The sequence below is a fragment of the Taeniopygia guttata genome, chromosome 14 (genome assembly GCF_048771995.1).
Source record: "Taeniopygia guttata chromosome 14, bTaeGut7.mat, whole genome shotgun sequence".
In the NCBI taxonomy this organism is placed as follows: Eukaryota; Metazoa; Chordata; class Aves; order Passeriformes; family Estrildidae; genus Taeniopygia; species Taeniopygia guttata.
The window spans coordinates 4,668,886-4,687,379 of record NC_133039.1 but is presented as its reverse complement, the minus strand read 5'-3'; the positions used below and the strand labels follow the sequence as shown (position 1 = coordinate 4,687,379).

The window sequence follows — 18,494 nt, the reverse complement described above, 5'->3', positions numbered from 1 at the left end:
AGTGCTTGCACTTCACAACAGAGAAAGAGAGATATTTCAAACAAAATCTTAAATTCTGCTAGAGACGCTCTTGTCATACAATATGTGAATAACCTTTTCCCTTCTCTTTCCCTTTTGTAAACCAACCCTGACACCTGCTTTGGGATTTACCTTTTCATTGTAACCTGTTTATATTTACTTTGGTGTGGGAGCCCAGGGGCATGAGTCAATGGAAGGCAGTTATTACTTGCAATAGGGAAACCAGCTGAAATATTTGGCAACACATGCATTAAATAACTTGAACCTTAGACAGTTCAATCTATCACATGAATGGTGTTTTTCAGATTATCAGACTTTTCTACCTTTACCTTCCACCCCTCCTCCTTTGTCATAGAAGGAGGGCCCCTAAATCATATGACAGGATAAAAAAGATTGCAGTGTGAAACACTCCTATTTCCCACTGACGTGGGACAAGCACATCAAGGCAGAACTCGGAGCCAATCAGAGAAGAACTGAAATGAAACTTCTGCCTTTTTTCTCTACAGAAACATGGGCTCTTATACTACTTCTTGTGGCTCTCCTGCTAGTGTGAGTAAAATATTCTTTATTGATTCTCTGCTCCTGCTATTTCTCTCTTCTTGCCATTGCTCACTTTCACACAACTAATCTGCTGAAGAGTAGATGTGATTCCCAGTTTTCCAGTATCTAACCAGGCTCTGGAATGTAGCAGAGAAGTCTAAAGACTACAGGTGTGTGATCTTGCTCCAAGGTTTGGAGTATTCCCATCCAATTATGAGATTGCTGCTCAGAATCAAAGGGAAAATGGAACACTAATGATGTCAGGTACTGGGTACTATCAGGGTGCTGGTTTCAGTCAGGGTTCTGATCCATCAGGTGAATTTTCACAGACATCCAGCTGTACCTTCCTGGCTGAGGCTGCTCTGCAGGCAAGCCAGCAGAAGATGACCCTGCTGCACAGGTGGAGAGCCAGGAGAATATTTACAAATATATTAGTTTTTACTCCTTCTGACTTCTTCCATGGTACCCAGCTAAGATTCTCCTCGGGGCACCTGGACTAGGAGGGGTCCTTTGCAGAGCTTTGATTTCCATCCCATGTCCCTCCTCACAGCCACCTGTGTTGGGGGAAGGGGTGGAGCACAGAGCAATGTCAGTCACCTGCTCCTGGCTTTCTAGAAAAATCCCACAGCAGAAATGTATCCCCAGTGCTTCAGGGCAGCCCTGCTAGTGGGGAAATGCTGTTCTTTGCTTTCCTGGTGCCAATCAGCACGGCAGCAGAGCAGAGCTGGTTAAAAACCCCTGACTGATGTGGTGCACATGAGCACAGCCTATTTGTCTGCCCTGGCAATGCTCCAGCCACAGCACCTCAGCAAGCTCAGAAAGTTTTAGCCATATTTTTTCAAATCTGTTCCTGTGATTTGGATCACTCAAAAGTCTGTTTTGGGCTGACTATTATTAAAAAAAAAAAAAAAAAAAAAAAAAAAAAAAAAAAAAAAAAAAAAAAAGCCAAATCCCAAACCACACCAAAACAACAAAACCAAAAAAGCTACCTTGAATCTTGACCCACGCTCTCCTATTCAGTAACTCTGTGGCTATCTAAGATTGCTGGTTACCAGACTTGCACCTTCTGCAGGCACCTGTAATTCTGTTGTGGCAAAAGGGACTAAACCCAGATCTCTGTGCTCTGATATCTGAGCTAAATTGGAAATTTCGCTGCTCATTGACACAGACAGGTTGTTTAGATGCTTCTTGTCCAGCTGGGGCAACACTGTTCCAGTTCACACATGAGGGAATTTCAGGCATTTCTGGTTCACATCCATGGTAGAAAGAAGTAATAACTATTCTTTGGCTTTACACTTAATGGTCCTTTTCAGTCTGCAGAAAACCCTGACACATTTTACTTGTAGGAGTGTTAGGCTACATTTTCCTGGCCATGTTTCAAGTGGTTTAAACCTGTTTCCCTCCAGTATTATTGGCCTTTGTTACCAGGCCTCCCTGACATTTCCTGGTCCTCCCGCATCCTTGGCTACCTAGCAGAACATTACAAATAAGAATCCACAAACATTTGACTCCTAGCACTGAATTAACCTTTGACAAAAAAGGTTAAACATTGACAGACTGAGTTCTGTGAAACCTTTCTTCACCTAACACACTCAGCTCCCCATTTTTTCCCTGTTTGGACCATAAAGTGGGATCTTCATTTTTTGCTCTGGCAGAAGCTGTGCTGGGGGACACTGATTTCATTTGGGGTCCTCAGAATTTAAAAAGACATTGGTAATTGTAAGGGAGACCCTCCCTAAGTCTCAACCTAGATTTTGGCTTTTAAAATAAGCATCGCCAAGATCTTGTCTGAGCAGCTGCTGCCTCGTGACCTGAAAATGATCTCTGATAACATCCCCCTGTCAACCCTTCCCTGCTTTACATCCCTTCTGCAATGAACTGCTCACTTGGGAAGCTGCAGCTACCAACTAAAACCAAATATTTTGAGGACCTCTTTCAACACAGCCAAAGAGGAGCTTCAAGGGGCTGCAGCCCAGGCTCTTGTTGAGAAAGAAAAAGCCCCAAGGTAGAAGCAATAACTTTAGAGCTGCCAGGAAGGGTACTTCAGAGGAAAGAAATCTGCAAGGCTGTCAATAAAATCTAAAGAGAAAACCATCGAGACTAGGCTTCCACTGAGCTAATGCTGGACTAAGGGAAGGAGAACAATTACTGAAATTGAAGAACAGTTTGACAAAAACCCTGTCTGGGACATAATTCCTGGCATTGCTTTGATTTCTCTTCAATACAAACATGTAAGCTTGGTGTTCCTTCCAACCCCATTTTCTGCCTCTCCTTTGGTAGACAATGAGCTCCTGTCAGGAGTTTTGCTCAAGATTTCCAGATGCTGTGTCCACAGGTGATCTGGTGGAAACAATTGCTTTCACATCAAAAGGATCCCTCTGAAGCTCTGTGTAAGCCTTACCATGGTTATCAAGTAGTTTTTTACAGGGCAATTTTCACTTGGACTGCTTTTTTTTCGCCACTTGGATCAACCTCCTCTCCCAGGGGATGTTGCTGAAATGTTCAGGTTTAGGAGAGCTCGCAGCCCCAGTGCTACAGTGATGTAACACTGCTCTTTTCTGTCCCACAGATATGGGATCTGGCCATTTGGTGTGTTCAAGAAGTTGGGCATTCCTGGGCCAAGACCTCTGCCTTTCTTGGGGACATCTCTGGAATATCGCAAAGTGAGTGCGTGGAGCTGCCTTTGCTGGCACAGCTGTAGCTGAGCAGACACAGAGTAATGATAATTTATCCACAAATGCTCTCCTGTCACACAGGGCCTGTGCAAAGGTGAGGGGGGTTTGCATGGGAGGCATTCACGGAAGTGACTCAAAGCTTCTGTGTAAGTGACAATCTGAACCACTGGAAAGCTGTACACACCTCTGTGAAAAACACATGCTAAAGACAAAAGAAACCTGGGAACTTTCTTTTTTCCAGTTGGCACAGAGGTAGCAGGGCTGGGCCTGGTCAGGCTCGTTCCTGTGGTGCCCCTTGTCCCCATGGCTGCGGGCAGGTGAGGGGAGTGGGGGGGGGACTGGGGCTGGGCTGGGCCATGGCTGCAATTTCTAAAATCTTCCTCCCACTGAGCCCTGCCCTGCTGCCTACCTGGCCCAGGAGCAGCCCCAGGCTGGGCTGGCCAAGCTTCTGCCACCATTGAGATCTGCCCACAACCACCGGGCAGGGAGAGGAGAAGCCATCAGCCAGCCTCAGCCACAGTTCCTGCCACAAACTACTGGGCCCACCTGGGCTCAAGGGACCATCTGCAGGCCCTGGGTGAGATATTACCTGTTTCAGTGCTTTAATCTTCCCTCAAATGAGAGAAAGGAACAAAATGTAGGCAGCATAGAGGAGCAAGATGAAAACACTGAAGTCAGTGAAGAAGAAGTCAAGTCCCAGATGGGAGAGATGAGGAGATGCCTTGATCTTAGGGTTTAAATACTCTTGTAAAGCTGTGGAGAAAGACTCTTTTTCCCTATAATGCATGAAAGGATGAAGAGATGAAAGTGTTCAAATTGTAGATATTGAGCAAAGGCCTCCATGCTAAAGTAAGCAGATGTTAAAGTAGCTGTGATCCTATGAGAAGTTTGAACAGAGAAGGAGAGAAGAATGATGAAGATCCTGTGCTTGCAGGAAGAACATTATTTCAGAGATAGATAATGGGAACCTTTGCCTTTGAACAGCACATCATTAAAACAGCACCCCAGAAGCTGTCATGGCCCGTAAACACAGCTGTGGGAAAAGCTTGTGGAAAATGGGAGAGATTTCACAATTGCAGATTTCCCCAGGTGGCTGCTGTTCATGGAAAAGCCATGAGAGAACTGTTTTCTTGTGGAGAGATCTCCATAACATTAACAAGAGGGACTTCCCTCCCTAAGGGAACTGAAGAAAGACTATTCTAAAGGTGGTAAACTGACTGCAATTTTAGGTTTTGTTTCTTTACATTTTCATTGGGAAAGATAGGTTGTAGGGGGAGGAAAAGTGTCCTGAAGGTTTTGTTCTTATTACTCTTTCTTTTAGTTACTGTTAATAAATTTTTCTTTTAAAGGCTTTTAAAGTTTTGAGCCTGCTTTGCCTTTCTCCTAATCCTGTCTCACAGCAGGAAATGAATAAGTATGTTCTAGTGAGGGCACTGATGATGGGTCAGCACTGAACCCACCACACTAATTGATGCATTGGCCAGGAAATCTCAAACTGGTGAAGCAAAACCACTACAAAAGCCCAGTGTGGGATAAGGCTCAGCAGCACAGACCAAGGGGCATCCCCAAAGGAGCACTCCTGGCTGGCTGATTTCCAGCTGCCCTTCGGCAGCCCCCTGGCCAACAGCTCACTCAAAGCACAGTGCATATTCATGCTTCATCATGGCTTTGGCTGCTCATAAAGCAGCTCTGAACATTAGTTTAGAGCTTTTCCTCCCCACCCACCATGTCCAAAATCATCCCCTCCACTGCATCCTCTCTCAGATAATTCAGCACCAATGCTGCCAGAGCTCAAGGAGCATTTGGACAACACTCTCACACACGTGGTGGGATTTTTGGGGCTGACCTGTGCAGGGCGAGGACTTGAACTTGGATGGTCCTTGTGGTTCTCTTTCAATCCAGGGTAGCACATGACAATTTAAAAATTGCTTTCCACAGGGTTTCCTGGAATTTGACACAGAATGTTTCAAGAAATACGGGAAAATCTGGGGGTGAGTATGAACCCCACAGTCCCACAGGATGAGAGCAGCAGTGACAGGGTGCTGCTGATGGCTCATTTGGAACCTGGTGACACAGATCCGTGTCACTGCCGCATCATACAGGAGCTATTTTGACCAGTGTTGCGAAAAGCAGTTTAAATCTGGTAACAAAAGGCCCTCACCTGCCCCTAACAAAATCATCAGCAAAACTATTTACTTCAGCAGGATCTGGAACTGGAAGGCTGGGTGGCTCTGATTTACCAACAGCAGAGGAATGTGCGTGACTCCCTTTGGAGCTGATCCAAAGAATTTCTTGTGCTGCTGATCCCCACCTGCCGCAGCAGGAGCTGCTGCATTTATGGCTCTTCTGTTCTAGACACCTCCTCCCATGGCTTTCATCACTGTTGTTACAACTTAGGCTACAGCCTGGCATATGCTGTATGATGCATCCACTGTTCCCTACATCAGCTTTAAAAAGTAGAGTCTGGAAAATGTATGTTTACACAAATGGGTAGAGAGCACAAATCAGCTTAATCTACATCTGTTCCAGGAAAGCATTCAGAACTGGCAGCTTAAAAAGACAAAAACAAGGACTGAGTTTCATCTCCAAGGATATCTCAGTGCTGTCAGCCCAAGTCTCCAGATACCCAACTCAAGAGCCTGAAAGGGGTCGAACAAGTTTCCTTCTAATACTGTAATGTGTTTAAGTGCCTGGAAAAACACAGAGAGTCAGGGGAGGAAAGGAAGACACTTGCTTCATTTAGTATCTGGCCCTTTGAGCAACTGAGCCCTGCTCATTTCCCAGTGAATTTGGAGGGTATTTATTCCCCTTTACCATTTACAAAACCAGATGGGAAAAGGTCTGGGAGTCCTTTTCCATCTCTACTTTCTACATTTCTGTACTCAGACAACAGAGCAACAAGGCTGCTGATGGAAGAACATTTGTTCAACACATGGGAATCTCGTGGGCATCAGCCAAGCCTTACACTTCAATTATCTGGAGTTATTTACCTGCCTCCACTTCTTCCCCCACCAGGATTTACGATGGCAGACAACCCACGCTGGCCGTCACAGACCCCCAGATCATCAAATCCGTGCTGGTTAAAGACTGTTACACCACCTTCACCAACCGCAGGGTAAGAGCACAAGTGCTGTGATCTACACAGTCCAGAGAAGTGCAGGAGGAGACAGGCATGCCAAGCATCCTTTGGGAGCGAGTGGCTGCACTACAGGGATTGCTGAGCACGACCACTGCACGTCACTGTTCCCCTGCCTTTCAGCCTGGACTGCACACACGGGCTGGTAGAGGCAGCAGACCAAGTCTACTCTCACACCTATTGTATATTTTTGTCTATATGGATGGATTTGGGTCTGTGTGAGAATGCAGGAATCTGTAAGGGTGCACATGTACCACCAGCTGGGATGCAGGGATGGGACATGGTGGGTACACACAGACATGCAGGTGCTGGGCTGATTGGACTTGTACTGGGGCTGAGAATGACACCTCACAGCTGGTTTAGTGTAGGAAATGGAATTATTTATGGATGTATGCCTTGAGAGAGGCTGTTTGTCAGGCCACAGCCTGCTGCCAGCAGCAATGCCCCCAGAAGAGCCCAGGCAGGGGCTTGCATGCCACATTGCCACCCCTGCAATGCAAGGAGGCTGCTCTCTTTTTGGGGTTAACACCTTCTCTTTTCCCCTGCAGCGCACGGACCTGGCCGGGGTACTGAACAACGCTGTCTCATTAGCTGAAGATGAGCACTGGAAGAGGCTCCGTACTGTGCTCTCTCCAACCTTCACCAGCGGGAAACTAAAGGAGGTAAACCAGAGAGGCAGGTACAGACTAAATCAGAGTCAGTCAGCAGTGTTTTCAGGCTGAGATTATCACAGGGGTCTGATATCTTTAGTCAGAGCCTGGCAACTAAGTTGGCCTGTTTGATTTATGCCTAACTGAAACCAGAAAAGTCTTAAATAAACCTGAGCAGAGAAATCTTATTTGTAAATATTCATGAAACTCCCTGTAGTCTTCATGAGCCTGTGTTAAAGAGTAAAATGTATTGTCCTGAAGTGACCGTGCCTGGTTTGTGTTACAGATGTTCCCTATAATGAAGCACTATGGGGAAGCTTTGGTGAAGAATGTTCAAAAGCAAGTGAAAGAGGGCAGCTCAATATCTGTAAAGGAGTAAGTAGCTGCTAAGCTGGCAGAGCAATCCTTGTTAGAAGTGCTGTGGTTCACTGGGTACCAGCAATGCACATCTTTCCCTTGGTCAGCCAGGGCTCTGAAAGGAGGAATGGCACCTACTGAAAGCCTGACTGGAAATTTTAAAGGGGAAATTTTAATTTGGATGTTAGGAAACTTCCCAGAGTTAGATAGGAAGGAAAATGCTCCAGCACAGCTTTGTGAATCCAGAGATCCAAGATAATTCCAAGATTGGCAGGAAAACCCAGTTTTTCCTGCAAACACTCAGGATCTCTGTGCAGCACCTTCTCCTTTCCCAGAATATGGAGGATGCTGACCTCTGTCCCCCACAGAAGTGTGGGATGCTCATCCCTCACGTGCCCCACTGCTGGGCAAACTGAGGCTGTAGATTGGCCCCGAGTGTTTTTGCCTCATCTGTGCCCTCCATATGGGCTCTGGACAAAACCCTGCGTACTGAACCCCAATTTCAAAGCAAAAATGCAGCAGAGGCAGCTGCACACCAGGAACCACAAAGCAGCAAAGCTCCCCTTAAACCAAACTCCTGCAAAGGGAGGGCTTGGACAGCTTGGAACAGGGGGCTGTGCTGGGTGGAACTGGACCACTCCCAGGGCTTGTTTGAGGCAAGGTGTGCTGCCACCCCTCCTCAAGAGTTTACCATGCTAAGTTCCACATGCTGTCCTTCCACCAACCCATTCCATGTTATTGTAAAATCCTTGGAAAAGCTGTCTGACTTCAAAACCTGTGCAGGCTGGATACAAAAGCCCTCTAAAAATCTATCCCCTTCTCTAAAAGTGCTGTTCAGTGCCACATAGCCAATTGTCTTTTCAAACCTAAGGCAGGAGGTCTTCTGAGACTTTATATTTGAATGTCACATAGACATGAGGAAAAAAAAAAATTCACTCAGTCCAAATATTTAACCACAGTCTATTATTTTCCATCTTCCATCAGCATCTTTGGGAGTTACAGCATGGACGTGGTCACCAGCACTTCCTTTGGTGTGAACATTGACTCCATGAACAACCCCAAGGACCCCTTTGTCAGAGAGATGAAGAAACTGGTCAAGTTTGACTTCTTTAACCCAGTCTTCATATTGTCATGTAAGTGACTCCAGGTTTTGTTTGGACAACTTCCCTTACTGGGAATGAAGTCCTCTGGCCCTTGTCTCATCATTTCCTCATTGTGAGCTTCATGCTGAAGCCCTGGGGATGAGATGGGTAAAAGCTTCCTCCACCTTTGGCATCCCCAGTGCAAGAAACTTGTGAATCACCCAGAAATATCCAATTAAGTGCTGGGAAATTATTTGAAGGTTGAAAAGCAAGTGAGGCTTGAGGAGAGTACTGCTATCTGAAATGCATTTTCTGGAAGAGAGTACTGAGCGGGGACTGTAATTAGATGCAATTTCCTCCAGTGCAATAGCTTTGCAGCAATGGATCTTAAATTAATGTTAGATACCTTGCTGGAACCCAGGGAAAGTTTGGATCTGCGCATAGAGGAGGTTCTGGTGCTGTAGATGTTATGAATCTATAGAGAATACAAAGATCCAGTTTCTATAAGGAAGGAAAAGCCTTGAAAAGGACTTTAAAATGTTTGCATGATCACAGCAAGGCAGTGAACAGCTCAGCTTGAACAAAGAACTCAGAATTTTCAATATTTCTCTTGTGAGCCACATGCCTGTTGTGTCCAGATGTAACCTGTCATTAGAAAACAGAGCCTTAGAAATAGGAGGTGGAATATGCCTTCGTTTTCTCTTAAATGAATGATTATACCCAGCTTGGTTGTGCCCATGTGACACAAAAAAATTATTCCAAGGGAATGAAACAGAGGGAAAAAAGGCAAAGTCCATGTTTTTCTCATCTATAGAAATTATAAAAGGAAATAAATTCCCAGTAGCACCCATAGCTATCAGGAGGGGTTTATTTAAAGACTGCAATTTAATTTTCTATTTGTTTTTCAGTTGCTTTCCCATTCCTTATTCCTGTCATGGCCAAGATGAACGTAAACATCTTCCCCAGTGATGCTGTAGATTTTTTCATGAGATCCCTTGCCAAAATTAAGCAGGATCGTGAAAAGGAAGCTCACAAGGTGAGTGGAAATTTGAGAGCAATTGTGGCAGAAAGTACACTGAAGTGAGATATAATTAGGAAGATGATATCAAAGGTGAAGTCAAAGTACAATGACTCAACAAAACCCTGAGCCTACTCAAGTGTAAACATTTCATTTTAATACTGTCAGGAAAGCCCCACCTGACCTGTCCTGGCAGAGAATCAGGGAGGCTTTGTACATCCGTGATCTGAAGCTAAATCCAGATAAAGGCTCAGCAGAACTGGACTAAGCTTCAGTCTGCAGCACTTGTAATGAGAGAGTGAGAGACTCCCTGAAAAAGATTAGGCAGAGGATGAGAGAGTGCAGAGTAAGCAGAACATGAGCAGCAAAATCACCTTTAGGGTTGCTCCTTCCCCTCTTGCTTTTCTAAAACTGCAGTTTGCTTCCTGACCAAATTCTGCCTTTTAAAGTTTGGATCCCTTTGCCCAAATTCATTCAAGACACTGTTCTCCCACCCAGTGGCTTAATGGACAGAACAGACAGGTTTCCAAAATAAAAAGCAAGCATTCTGTTTTTCAGTAAGGAAGTTGTGTGCATTTTGGGGATGCTCTCAGTCTAAAACTTGTGCTTAGGCTGTGAAATCTGCTTATCTAAGCCCTCCAAGGAACCTGTCACCAAAGAGACTCTCCTGCTTTCCCTCTCAGGGCAGGGTAGACTTCCTGCAGCTGATGATTGAATCCCAGCGCTCAGCCAGCCAGGGCAACAACGAAGCAAATCACTCATATAAAGGTAACAACACCCAAATCCTCCTCATGGGCTGTGGGAGTGAGGAGAATATGGGGAGGTGTTTGTCTCACCATCATCTTCAGTGACTAGTTCTAGATGGAGCTCTGTCACCTGGAGCCAGCACCAGGGCTAAGATCCCTGTCCAGGGAGCAGGACTGCCATGCCAGTTATCTATACGCAGGAAATCACCTGCCTCCTCTATCAAATGGATTTTCCCAGGCAGGTAGAGCAGTTCTAAAAACGTTATCAGAAAACAACTGCAACAAACCTGCCTCAACATCACCTGCTGCTGCCTGCTCCTTGCTGAGACCATCAGCCAACACTGCTTTTCTCATCTCCCCACAGCCCTGACCGACACAGAGGTCCTGGCTCAGGCATTCATCTTTATCTTTGCTGGGTATGAACCCACCAGCAACACCCTCGGTTTCCTGGCCTATGAGCTGGCCATGCACCCTGATGTGCAGGAAAAAGTGCTGCAGGAGATTGACACAGTCCTGCCCAACAAGGTAAGGGAGGCCTTGAGCGTTCAGGAGGACCCTCCGACCCTGCTGCCCTCCTGGGTCAGTCAGGGCAGTGAGAAATCTTTAGCTCCTAAACACCACGGATTTTCCATGAGCTCTGGGAGACACACACTGAGACAACTCAGCCCTGCAGTGACTTTCTTTTGGCAGCTGGAACCTTCCAGCCACCCCAGCTGCTCAAACCTGTTTGCCACACTCTGCACCCTTGCACAAGAGGATGTGGGTTTCCAAGCATTTCCATGACTCAAGGGTCAAAACCCGAAACCAGTTGCTCAATTTCTACCTTGCATTTTGTTCTTCAGTGAGTCTGAGTTAAATTTGAGGCAGTAGGGGTTGGGGATACTGTGGCTCCCACAGTTATTTTAGGACAATCCACTTCTGATGCAAACATATCTGGTCACCTTCCTCGTGTTGTCCTGCAGGCTCCTCTCACGTACGAAGCAATTACGAAATTGGAATATCTTGACATGACAGTGAATGAAACCCTCCGGATCTATCCCCTCGGGGGGCGGATTGAGAGAACCTGCAAAAAAGACGTGGAGATAAATGGAGTGAACATTCCCAAAGGAGTCGTGGTCACAATCCCACCCTACGTCCTGCACCGCGACCCCGAGTACTGGCCCAACCCAGATGAGTTCAGGCCAGAAAGGTACAAAAAGATTAATGAAAGGGAAGAAATATCGCACTGCTTTTTCCTCAGTAATTAAGCATTAATCTCTGATTAGCTTCCTAATGGTGTTCTTCCTATCTTTTTACAAACAATACGGATGAGAGATTGCAGGCTCATGGGAATGTAATTTTAAGATGAAAACGAGCTTTGTGCTTAAAGCAGGGTTTCAAACAACATAATCTTCTTGGGAGAATAGCACTGATACCTCAGAGGATCTTGTACCCAGGTTTTAAGCTTCCTGAGAGGGGGTAAATTTGGAGGTTTTGTAACTGCTGGCCATCCATTGTATAATCCTTCTTGTTGAACCTGTTCCCTTCATACAAGCTTCTACTAAATATGCCAGACTCGATCCTTTCAGAATTGCTTTCCTTCCTTGTTTTCAAGGATAACTTTCCCTAGCTGTTTCTGTTTGTAACTGATATCTACTTCTCATTCCCAGAGAAAGTGAAGCCATAGGCTGCTCCTAACCAAAACAACTTCTGGTTCTTCTCTCTCTAAATACTGCAGACAGGAAATATCTGTCACTGTGGGACGGGATGTTGCTTGGATTTTCACCTTGCTTCCAATTACTAATCTTGATGGACAGAATTAAAATCAAACCTGCAAGAGGGACCCCACCCTGTCCTGGGCAAGGTCTCGGTTATAGTGCTCCATTTCTGGGGTAGCCTGAGATACTTCAAGAAAAACCCAAACCAGGCTCTGCAGGGCACCAGAGAGATCCCTGGGTAAATAAGATGTAGGTTTTGCAGTTTTGCTGCCTTCATTTCTTTTCCCCAACCATCATCTAGGTTCAGTAAGGAGAACAAGGAGTCCATAGACCCGTACACATACCTGCCATTTGGGGCTGGGCCCAGGAACTGCATTGGGATGAGGTTTGCTCTCCTGATTCTGAAAGTCGCCATCGTCTCCCTGCTGCAGCATTTCACCTTCCAGACCTGCAAAGAGACTCAGGTGAGGGGCACGTGGAGGCTCGGGGCTGGCACGGGCTGGGTGCCAGCGCCAGACATTTCACACTTGCAGGCACTACGGATCCAGTCGTGCCTGAACCTTTCATCCCTGCATGTTTAACTTATCCATCTGCACCTGTGCTTTTCCTCTCGTTGTTGCAGACACCAATCAAGCTGAGTTCAGTGGGGCTCCTAACACCAGAGAAGCCAATTATTCTGAAGTTAGTGCCCCGGACCAGCACTGAGCCTGCCAAGAACTGAAACCCAGCCACAGCCTCCAACACCCAGGGACTGCTGTGCTAACAAAGGGATCACACATCACAGGAAATCTCTCCTACACAGAAGAGCAGCTCCAGTTAATTCTGGATGCAATTACTACATATTTACTAATAAACATAACTGTCAGAAACGTGATGTGGATCACTGGGCAGTGACAATACACAGTCCCCTTAATTTTGATTGCAAAACAAGAAATAAATCCAAATGAGAAGCTGATCATTGACTTCTAAAGGGACTTCTCCATCTGGAGGGAAGGAATTACTGCCACATCCAAGAAACACAGGGTGTGATGGAAATTCAAACTGCCAGACCTCACCGGGCAGGGACGGGTGCTGTTCTTCTGGGTCTACTGATGCTTGAAATTTCATGTGTTCTAATTGAGACGACTGGTGTGAGACTACACATCCTAGTTACCAACCCTCTCCTGTGCCATGTGTTAATTAAACTAAAGTGTGTACAAATACTGTCATTAAAAACGTTTGAGAGCTGCTCTGTGTTGTATATAGCGGCTGATCACTTCCTATTTAAAACCTGTATTCAGCCTCGACCCTTGAAATCATCCATGTACATTGCTTTCCACTTAATTTAATGAATCTGATCCTTCATTTAATGCCATCAAACCCTCCCATTTGTAAAGTATTTTACAAACACTCCAGCTCCCACCTCTTACTTTGATTAAGAGGGTACCTTCAGTTCAGCACTGGCCAACCCTTTCCCATGCTGGAGTGACAAGATGGATTAGAGAGAGCAGCAGCTCCCAGGAGGAAAGGACAGCCCTGCAGGAGGGCCAGTGCCCCTGGAGGAATGGTGTGCACACAGCCTGGAGCTGAGCCTTTCCTCCCAGGGCCGTGGGTGGGCTTTAGTCATTGCTTATGGTGGGGTTTCAGGTGCTTTGAGCTGCTCCTGTCACCAACAGGATGCTCTGACCCCATGGGGCTTATGCCATCCTTGACCATTTAAACAGGGAATATTCAAAAGCAGGTGGGAGGTTCTCCCAGACCCAAGTTTCAGACCGCAGTTCACCCCAGTAAACTGTGCTGGTCTTGACACCTACCAACCAAAACAGATAGTAGTGAACCAAGAAAGGTTTCTACAAGAGCTACAAATCAAATCAAGTCATCCTGTAACTTTCTCCTGGCACCATCCATTCCAAGGCATTATTTGCTGGATCATGGCCTGTAATTTTCTCCTGTGGTAATGTGCTTTTCTCTTTAGTCTAGCAGACAAAACTGCAACATGACCCAAATGCTGCCATCCCACGTAGTACAAATTTATTCAACAGTTCAGGTCCATTCTTTACCAGTGACTATTCAGGAGTTTGGGTGTGGACAAGCAACATCACAGTGGATTCCTCATCCCTGGAAATCCCCAAATCAAAGCTGTCCATTTTTCTGGAAGATACAGTGACATTCACCAGGCTCTAATTCAAGAGTAAGCAGCTTGTGCTGTCCCAAAAGGCAGATAAAACAATTATAGTGCTCCCTTCTGATTCATCATCTGTGATAGACTGTTTGGGTTGTGCTGTGTACACAGCAAGGCTCTGAGGAGTGCTGCCAATGAGGCCCTGCCTCAGTTTAATCTGTTGCCCATCTCTTACTGGGGGTTAGAAATCATCCCTGGAAGAGCTGGGTCTGTCTGACTGGCTGTGATGCTGCAGTGGCTCTGATGGGGAGAGTGCAAAGCATGGACTCATCAGTTTAAAAAAGGCATTTTTCTGTAGAAAATCCAGTGCCAGGCAAAACTAACTCAGGTTCAAAGAAAGAGAAGGAAAGGGGAAACTATCATGGAAGCAGCACATCACTTACATGCCAAAGAGCTGCTTTGAAGTGATGAAAAATCCTTTTGGCACCTGATGAGGAAACCCAGGTGCCTTTGCCAGAAGCACAAAGGGTTAATCCAGCCACACCCCAAGTCTGGCAATTCCTTCCCTGCATGGCCTCTCTGGGAATGAAGTCATTAAGTGCAACTGTACAGATCATTCTTCCAAATGTGAAAAATGTGACTAATTTTCCGGCTTCAGCCAATTATGACCTGCCAGGACTATCATAACAGCCCATAAATAATCTGTAACAAAATCACGGTAATGAGTCTTCTAGAAGAAAATTAGATCCTCCGTGTTTTAACTCCATAAAAATACTCTGCTTTTAAGGGCTGCCTCCATCATTCCCAGCACTTCCCATTGCTTTGTAGGTCACCCTCAGCAGTGGCTTGGCCAGGAGTCTGCTGGTCCTGGGCATCCATCAGGTTTCACTGGTTTGGCTGTTCCCACTTTAAATCAGGCTGTTTAACTCACCCCTTGAATGGTTTTTGCTGATAAAACATTTATTTTATCTGGACTCCTTGCTGATTCATAAAATCAAAGAATCTTTATGGTGGGAAAAGGCCTCTAAGATCATCAAATCCAGCCATTAACTCACTGCCATGCTCACCACTGAATCATATAAACCATGTCCACAAGTGCCACAAAGACTTTTCTTTGAGCACTTCCAGGGGTGGAGATTCCATCTCTGCCCTGGGCAGCCTGTTTCAGTGCTTGAGCACTGTTGCTACACATCCTTGGCAGGCCTGGGACATTGAATTGCCCCAGAATAGCTGGGTCTCATCAGAGGAAAGAAAAGAATGTAAGGTACAAATTAATTGTGGGGACACTTCTGTTTCTCTTCCCCACCTAAGTCCTCCCAAAACCCAAGTAAGAAGGAAAAGAGAATGAAGGAAGTTGTTGTTTCATCATAATTTCAAATCACATAGGGTTTTCTCAAAGGCTTTACAACCTTGTCTCAGAGAAATTATTTTCACATCACTGCAGAATAACAGACTCACACCCAGGGAAACACCAGCATCACTCAGGAACTCCTGTAAATATGCAGAAATATATTCCCCTTAACAAAGAAAGGACCTTTTCACAGGAGGTTTGTATCCCGTGGGATAAGAACTGTTATTACATCAGTCCTGGTGAAAGACAAAGGGTGATTTTAAGTGGGGAGGTTTTTTTTCTGTTTCCCAGTTAACTACAGCAGAGTCACCCTCACTCCTAACTTGCCTAAATGATGTAATGCTTCCAGTTGATTGCAATGACCAAATGTTGTGAAAAACAGGTTTCCTGCTTACAGTGAGGGAATGTTTCATGTGCTTCACCAAATCTGTGATGAGATATTTCAATACCAGGCTGAGCCCTGACAGCGAGAAGAATGGTCTGACTATTAGCAAACTAAGTGTCCCTAAAGTATTGAAGTCTTTTGCAATTCTGCTGTGCCTTTAAAGTGAAAAATGAAACATTTCGAGGCATATTTCACCTGAAAGGAAGAACAGACAGCATGGCTCCTTTTACCTCTACAGAGGCACAGTTTCTCTGGCATCAGGAGCCTGCAAGTCAAGGGACACAAGTGGAAAAGGCAGCACAGGCAGGGCTGGGATTGATCTCATTCCCTTCCTCCTCTCTCCATCTCCCTGGTAGAAGTAACAAGCCAGCATGGGGAATTACCAGACAGATTGGAAACATGGAAAACCTGTGGCTGAATTTATGCAACGACATCACTTTTCTCTGCTGTAATGGAGAGAATTGGACATATTGAATTGCTCACCACACAGATATGGAATTTTGAAAGCCCTTACTATTGCACAAATGTTGACAGGATATTTTATTTACTGCATCATTAAAGGTTAAAGAGGCTCATTCTCCAGAGGATTCATTTTTTCAGCTCTTAATATCAATTAAAGCTAATTTCAGCTCTAACCAATGATTAACATAAAATATGAAAAAAGCTTTAACTGAGCATTTCTGTTCATTACTCTGATTCTCTTGTATTGCTGGGGCACTTTATAGGTACTGATGCAGCTTTGTATCACCTAAGACATAGATAATTTTCCTCTGCAAGGGTTTTGTTGTTTTCTTTATGAAAATGCTGCAAATATGCTCAAAATACCTTTGATGATTTGGAACAAAATTTTTATTTAACCATTTCATAGCTGATGATCAGGGATGTTCTCCCTGGGCTTCCCTGCATGGCTGGGTACAATGTCTGGACACAAATGTACCTTGTTCCAAGGCCTGCAGCTTCCATATCATTCATATATATAATAAATAAACCCACTCTGAGGTGCTTGCGCAGCCACAAGTTTGCAAATGGAGTGGGGAAGACACTATAACTGTTCAAGGGAAAATGAAAAACCTTGCCTGCCACTTATGAGCTGAAGCCAGTCCAGCACAGCTGGATGCATTTACCCATCTTCACTTGACAAAATACTGATTCCATTCACACAGCACAGAGAGCCCAGGAAAATAAGCTACAGTTCATCTGCTGGGCTGTGTCAGAGGTTTGTGTAGCCCAGCTGAAGGGGCACAGGTCCCACACCACAGCTCCCCCATCCTGGGGCTGTCCAGCTGGTTTTGCTTTGAAATTAGAAGTAGTAAAAACAGAAAAGACTTTTGGAAAATGGAGCACAAAGACAAACCCCCAGCATGGGGGGAGAGTTTGTCTTGCACAGTCTTGCACTAATTTGCCAGAAGCTTGTCTAACCTTTTCAGGACTTGTCTACTTGTATCCTAATTTTAGGCTATTTATTGTTAACAAGCACTAATCTGGGATCAATCAGTATCCAAAGGTCACAGCAGAAGCCAGAGGGAAGGCAAGGAGTGGTACAGATGCTCCGAGGAAGGTCAGCTGCTGCCACTCAGGCTGCTCTCGGGGGTAACCACACATCAATCACCCCACCAGCAGCCTGAGCCACATCCAGGGCAGTCAGCAGATGCCTGGTGCTCCCAGTGATTGTAACAGGCTCCACTAGAAATCTGCAGGATGTACAAGTAGGACAAATGCATTTGGAGATGCTCCTTGCCAAGAAGGGCAGTGTTTCCCTTGCTGGCTGTCTCACTCCTGTGCCCAGTGCAAGCCCAGGGCTCTGCACTCAGCTGCAGGTGTCTCAGACAGACCACTGAACTAACTGCTCTTATTTTTCCTCAGCTTTTCAAGACTGTAAGTGGCTTTCTCCTTCCCCCTCCTGCATTTTCATGTTTAGCTTTCAGTGACTGGAATTCATTCGGCTGAGAGGAAGTGAAACTGCTCTCCTAAGTGGAAGAGCCACCTAATAAAGTTTTAATGGAAGATATCATTTCTAATCTTTACATTACATTAAAAGCCAGTCGGGAAATGAAAGCCCAGGAGGGTTAGGAGTTGGAAACACTCAGCAAGACAGCCTTATCTTCAGGGAGTTCACAGAATAAGTGTTGCCCTAAGGAACAGAATTTGCAGCAGCAGAGAGCCGGGGTTGTTACAGACTTAGTAGCCACATGTAGGTAAATATCTTTATATTTGTGTGCATATCCACACATCCAAAGGGCACAAGGATGGCTTGGCCTTTGGACAGACTCTCCAAATCCAGCTGAGATATGCACCTGGGAGTACCTGAGGTGATAAGCTTGGAGCCCAGGCCATGGCATGGAGCATTTACCTGCTCTGCACCACCAAGGTGCTCATTTAAGCACCAAAAGCACTGCCATGTTTAGGGTGGTTTTTTTTTTTTTTTTTTGTTTTGTTTTTTAATGACTTACATAGAATTGGTTCCTTTGGGCTCTTCAATAATTCACAACCTGAATTTAAGAAACCTTCCCACCACCAGTTCCTTGCTATGCTGAACATCCATGCAACACCAGTAGGAGCAGTTACAGAAATCTGTTTCCAGGAGCAATAGCAGAACTGAGCAGTTCACAGGCTCACTGTGGAGGAACTGAAACATTCAAGCACATATCAGAAAGACAATTAAAATGGGCCAAAAGAGTACCACACATTTTTGAAACACTTGGCCTTCTAGTTTAAAAAGTTGACCTTGCAAATTTTGG

The 18,494-nt window shown here is 45.4% G+C and overlaps 1 protein-coding gene across 1 annotated transcript; it reads left to right on the top strand.

Annotated features, from left to right (window-relative positions):
• Positions 1-418: 418 nt before the first annotated feature.
• Positions 419-13,148, top strand: LOC100226034 (cytochrome P450 3A9). Its single transcript, XM_002190672.6, has 13 exons — positions 419-567; positions 3,128-3,221; positions 5,172-5,224; positions 6,249-6,348; positions 6,918-7,031; positions 7,306-7,394; positions 8,361-8,509; positions 9,367-9,494; positions 10,160-10,244; positions 10,587-10,747; positions 11,185-11,411; positions 12,221-12,383; positions 12,542-13,148. Exons 1-13 carry the CDS (start codon positions 497-499, stop codon positions 12,638-12,640), a joined length of 1,533 nt encoding a protein of 510 aa, XP_002190708.2. The 5' UTR covers positions 419-496; the 3' UTR covers positions 12,641-13,148.
• The last annotated feature ends 5,346 nt before the right edge of the window (positions 13,149-18,494 follow it).

What these genes read in the sequence shown, in the direction of transcription:
- LOC100226034 (XM_002190672.6), top strand. Translation starts at nt 497, where the DNA reads ATGAAACTTCTGCCTTTTTTCTCTACAGAAACATGGGCTCTTATACTA. An exon ending in AGCTCAATATCTGTAAAGGA is followed by an intron (nt 7,395 to 8,360) that starts GTAAGTAGCTGC and finishes ATCTTCCATCAG; the next exon opens with CATCTTTGGGAGTTACAGCA. An exon ending in GATGAGTTCAGGCCAGAAAG is followed by an intron (nt 11,412 to 12,220) that starts GTACAAAAAGAT and finishes ACCATCATCTAG; the next exon opens with GTTCAGTAAGGAGAACAAGG.